The sequence below is a fragment of the Portunus trituberculatus genome, chromosome 27 (assembly GCF_017591435.1).
Source record: "Portunus trituberculatus isolate SZX2019 chromosome 27, ASM1759143v1, whole genome shotgun sequence".
Taxonomy (NCBI): domain Eukaryota; kingdom Metazoa; phylum Arthropoda; class Malacostraca; order Decapoda; family Portunidae; genus Portunus; species Portunus trituberculatus.
In genome coordinates, this window is record NC_059281.1 from 384,103 (window position 1) to 390,054 (window position 5,952).

The 5,952-nt window shown below is 39.7% G+C and overlaps 1 protein-coding gene across 1 annotated transcript in view; it reads left to right on the forward strand.

Annotated features, from left to right (window-relative positions):
• Positions 1–5,468, forward strand: part of LOC123509868 (lactosylceramide 4-alpha-galactosyltransferase-like) — a 49,253-nt gene extending 43,785 nt beyond the window's left edge. The window contains exon 7 of the mRNA XM_045264453.1: positions 3,484–5,468. Within this exon, the coding sequence (XP_045120388.1) occupies positions 3,484–3,636 (153 nt within the window). The 3' untranslated portion in view covers positions 3,637–5,468. The remainder of the gene's footprint in view (positions 1–3,483) is intronic.
• Positions 5,469–5,952: the final 484 nt, after the last annotated feature.

Here is a 5,952-nt window from a genome sequence, read left to right on the forward strand (position 1 = left end):
ATTTTTTAATGCCTCAAAAACTCAATTCCTCCATCTATCAATTCGACACAACCTTCCAAACAACTATCCCCTCTTCTTCAATGGCACTCAACTGTCTCCCTCTTCCACACTGAATATCCTTGTTCTGTCCTTTACTCGTAATATTAACTGGAAACTTCATGTATCATCTCTTTCTAAAACAGCTTCTATGAAGTTAGGTGTTCTGAGACGTCTCCGCCAGTTTTTCTCACCCCTCCAACTGCTTACTCTGTATAAGGGCCTTATCCGCCTGTGTATGGAGTACTCTTCGCATGTTTTGGGGGGATCCAGTCACACAGTTTTACTAGATAGGATGGAATCAAAAGCTTTTTCGTCTTATCAACGCCCCTCCTCTGACTTACTGTCTTCAGCCTCTTTCTCACCGCCAAAATGTTGCATCTCTTTCTATCTTTTATCGCTATTTTGATGCTAACTGTTCTACTGATCTTGCTAACGGCATCGCTGCACAAGACTTTCTTATTCATCTCATCTCTATTCTGTCCAACTCTCTAACGCAAGAATTAACCAGTACTCTCAATCATTCATCTATTTCACTGGTAAACTCGGGAACTCCCTCCCTGCATCTTGTCTTCTTTTAAGAGGGAAGTATCGAGGCATTTGCTCCAGAATTTTGGCTGACGCTTTTGCACGTTTTTGGAGAGCCAGCACTCAAGTGGGCCTTTTCTTTAATCCTTTCTTTTTTTTGCCCTTGGCTGGCCCTCTTCCCTACGGTAAAAAAAAATACTGGCGATCAGTTAGAAGATTGTGATGTGACATGTTTAGGAATCTTCTTAATGAGAATAGATTAAAAAACGTTAGACAAGCAAGAGCTTATACCTGTAGGACGGTAGTTTGAGGATTAGAACGGTCCCCCTTGTTAGGAAGAGGCTGAACGTAGACAAACTTCCAGCAAAAAGGAAAGATAGAAGTCGAAACATAGTTGAAAGAGTTTGGCCAGGCAAGGTGTAAGCACTTAAGCACAGTTTTTTAAAACAATAGGAGGGACCTCATCAGGTACATAAGCCTTCCGAGGGTTTAGGCTAGCGAGGGCATGGAAACATCATTACGAAGAATTTTTATTGAAGACATGAAATAGTCAGAGGGAGGAGGAGAAGGAGGGACAAGCTCAGCAAACGTGGAGGTTTTAGCAAACGTTTGAGAGAAGAGTTCAGCTTTAGAGATTGAAGAAGTAAAGTTAATGGAGATATTTTTGGCAAGATGCCAAAAGTCTTGAGGGGAGTTTGAGTTTGAAAGATTGTGACATTTTCTATTAATGAAAAAGTATTTGGCAAGTTGAAGAACAGACTTGGCATGATTTCAGGGAGAGATATAAAGTGCGTGAGATTCAGGAGATGAAAGGCTCAAGTATCTTTTGTGGGCAACCTCTCTATCATGTATATAACAGGCTGAGTTAAAGCACGGTTTAGAAGATTAAGGTTGATAAAAATGTATGAGGTATGTGCGCCTCCATGCCAGACACTATTACCTGTTTTTGCGCTCAACACAAAGAGATGAGTCTCTGGCACGAAAACAATAATCATTCCAAGGAAAATCAGCATAATACCTCCTCAGGTCTCCCCCAAGTGGCAGATGCAAAACACCAGAGGCACCTCAGCTTAGGAGGATCCTGGGGAGGGATTGGAGAAATAGGACAAGATACAGAAATTAGATTGTGATCGGAGGATTCCAACGGAGATGATAAGGTAACAGCATATCCAGAAGGATTATAGAGGTAAGGAAGAGATCAAGATGTTGGGCGTGTCTCCAAGTAATAATACTAATAGGGTGTTGCACCAGTTGCTCTAGGTCATGAAGGATAGCAAAGTTGAAGGCTAGTTCACCAGGATGGTCAGTGAAGGGAGAGGAAAGTCAAAGCAGGTGGTGAACATTGAAATCTTCAAGGATGAAGATCTCTGCGAAAGGGTAAAAGAACAGAATCTGCTCCACTTTGGAGGTTAAATAGTCAAAGAATTTACTATATTCAGAGGAGTTAGGGGAGAGATAGACAGCACAGATAAACTTCGATAGAAAGTGACCGTTGAGTCTAAGCCAGATGGTGGAAAACTCGGAAGATTCATGGGCGTTGGCATAGAGCAAATTAAGTCGTTGCGCACATAGACGCAACATCCAGCTTTGGAACAAAAATGAGAATAGAGAAAGTAGAAGGGAACAGGGAAGGGGGTACTGTCAGTTGCCTCAGACAGCTGTATTTCGGTGAGGAAAAGAAGATGAGGTTTAGAAGAGGAGAGGTGGTGCTCCACAGATTGAAAATTAGATCTAAGACCGCGAATGTTGGAGAAGTTAATGTAGAAAAAGTTAAGAGAGGTGTGAAGACATTTGGACTCATCATCAAGAGAGCAGTCCAACCTGGCTGGGGACATTTCTGGTCCCCTGCCCAGAAGGGATCTCCGAGGCTGGGTTTGTACTTTGGAGTCCCCATTTTTTATTTTGAATTTTAAGTGAAGGGTGTGTGTGTGGCAAGTGCATATAGTTTTGAGTGAATTTGTCTATAAATGGAAGGGTGTAATTGCCCCCTTAAGTTGTGAGACACAAAGGAAAACGTTCAGCGAGATCACAACTAGCTTTAAGAGGAGGTTCACAGCATCCCCTGAACTAGTGTTATTTGACCTCTCCGGGAGTAAATTATCGTTGCGTTAGGTGTATACTACCTCTTCCTTATATCAACAGCAATAATCCATTTATACTCTATGCAAGAGTCAATGTAAAAGAACAAAAGAAAGGTGACAAAATTTGGTAAGAACAAATCATAAGAGAGGTGAATTCTATATTAACTCAGGGACAAGCTAAGATATATGGTAATAAAATTCTCTCTCTCTCTCTCTCTCTCTCTCTCTCTCTCTCTCTCTCTCTCTCTCTCTCTCTCTCTCTCTCTGTGTGTGTGTGTGTGTGTGTGTGTGTGTAATTCACTGTTTGATCTGCTGCAGTCTCTGACGAGACAGCCAGACGTTACCCTACGGAACGAGCTCAGAGCTCATTGTTTCCGATCTTCGGATAGGCCTGAGACCAGGCACACACCACACACCGGGACAACAAGGTCACAACTCCTCGATTTACATCCCGTACCTACTCGCTGCTAGGTGAACAGGGACTACACGTGAAAGGAGACACACCCAAATATTTCCACCCGGCCAGGGAACCGAACCCCGGTCCTCTGGCTTGTGAAGCCAGCGCTCTAACCACTGAGCTACCGGGCCGTGTGTGTGTGTGTGTGTGTGTGTGTGTGTGTGTGTGTGTGTGTGTGAGAGAGAGAGAGAGAGAGAGAGAGAGAGAGAGAGAGAGAGAGAGAGAGAGAGAGAGAGAGAGAGAGAGAGAGAGAGAGAGAGAGAGAGAGAGAGAGAGAGAGAGAGAGAGTCATGTCACCACCATAAATAGAAATACACCTGTGTTATCGAATAATTAGAATTTAGGTTTAGAATGCGCGTATGATTGATATATTCCTTTCAGATTTTTCGACGTTCCTATGCAGTTCACTTCTGGAACAAGATGAGCAAGGAGTTTATGGTGAAGAAAGGGGATAAGAGCTTATATGAGGTGGCGGCAAAGAAATACTGTCCTGTCAGCTACAGCGAGGCGACTCTGGAGGCAGACACTTTTTGACATGCATGATTTATTAATGCTGTTGTTATTTGCTATTGCTGCTGCTGCCACTACTACGACTATTACTACTACTACTACTACTACTACTACTATGTAATGTGGTACCCTGACGCGGTCCAAGAATTTGGAAGAAACAAAAAAAAAAAAAAAAAAAAAAAAAAAGCGAATAAGGGACGTAGAAATATGGAAGATACAAAGGCATATAAATCTAGTACGTAATTGTTGGTATTGTAGAATCAAGCGAAATCTTGGCAAAACCAATGCCTGTGAATTAGGCTTGACAGCAAAAGACTACAGCCATTTTGATCTACAATTTTAAAACAAATTGCATACATAAATAACAAAAATAAATTGTTCCTTCTTACAAATTTGTAATGCAAAAAAAAAAAAAAAAAAATAAATAAATCATATAATCATTAATTAATTAATTAATTAATTAATATAATTAATTAATATAATTATTAAAAAAAAAACTAATAAGTTTCTGCATCCTTAAGATGTAAAATCATATACAGAAGTAGCTTACATCAAATTAAACTGCACAAATTAAATACAGTACGTGGCTTAACCACACGGCCACTCCTTGTTAACTTTCCCTGTTCAAGATTCTCACTTTCATCATTCATCCCTAAAACATATTCCTCTTTATTCTGCATAGGAAGCTCCCTTCGAACATCAGAAGTTTCAGTTGCATGCGCTGTTTACATCGCAGAAAATGTCTAGATCATGTAATGTTTGAACAAGTCTACACAATATCCCCATGGCAGCTCTTACATGGATGTATCTTACTATACCATCACTGCCAGATAATAAATCAGTAGTAATGACTAAAAGCCAATTCATTCGAAGCACATTGTCTTCTCTCAACTATACAATAGAACAGTGGTTCCCAAACTGGGGGTAAATTATCCCCTGGTGGTAATTTAGCAATTTTGGGGGAGTAATGGAGAGGTGACAGAAAAAAAGCTATGAATTGTGGAAATCAAGAAACCATTGCAGTATCTGATATTAGGATTAATGTTAACTTAGTTAGTCTTAATGTGCAAATTTGTTAAGTAAACCTATTACAAGTATTTTTTTTACTATAGATTATTGTTATATATTATGAATAACTATTACAAATATATAATTAATCATAATTGATGAAGTTAACCTGAATAACAATAAACATAAAAAAAAGAACTTAAAAACAGTTTTAGAAAAGTAGAAATATGTATCTAAGTGTGAGGTAACCCAAAAATATTTTGACAGGTATGCTTCAAGACACAAGTCACTCAGTAACCTTGATGACTCATCGATATATCTATAATACGCGTCAGTCGTCACTCACTACTTGAGACTCTCTATTCAGCTTTGCCAGACGTGCGATAATTATCGTCAAAGACGATAGTTTGGCCTCCCGTGCGACAGGCGATAGCATGCATGCGATAATACAATAATTTGCGTAAAATATGTGAGGTGTTGATTGTTGTTGTAGAATTTTAATTTAACCATATGTATCAATGTTGACATTTTGTGGAAAGGGTAATATGCTTAGTGGGGCATGTTAAATTGGATAAAAATCTGAAAAACGTTTGAGAATCACTGCAACAGGACCTGTCTTTACATTGCAATTTTAAGTTTGAATTTCTTCACTGTAGGCAACAATTTTCTCAAATAATCACCACTACACATCTTCCAAAATTTGTCCAGTTGACTTTTTCCGAACAGGGATCGGGCAGACGTCCACGCGTAGGTTGGAATCCCACCACATACCGCTTTGAGGCTATGCCATTTGTCGAGTGGTTTAAAGCCACCTACATGTCACCATGATACTCAGGTTCTAGATGGTTACACCAAAGATCCGTTTGAGTGGTGATATGGTCCATGATATGGGTACCACTATAAATAAAGTTGCCTGCGCCACTAATGGGTGGAAGATGAACAGCGCTTCCCAAATATACTTTTCAAGTATGCCTACAGTCGCTCTAGGCCACAAAAAAAAAAAAAAAAAATCTTTCACTGAAATCTTTACTACTAACATTTCCATGTTTATTAGAAGCATGAGGCTGAGATCCTGTAACTCTACCAATCACAAAATATATGAGTGTCAAAGGGTTTACTTATATCAGGATCTTCATTTACATAAGTAAGAGGTCTTGAATTGATACAAGCCTCTAGTTCACTCAAAGTTGTTTCAAGTTCACATTTAGTCAAAATTTAGTTCCGAGAAATTTCTTAAGAGCTGATTTCACAGATCTCACAAGCCGTTCACACCAGCCTCCCCACCATGGGGATCTGTGAGCGATGAACTTCCTTTCAGAGCTCAATAAATTG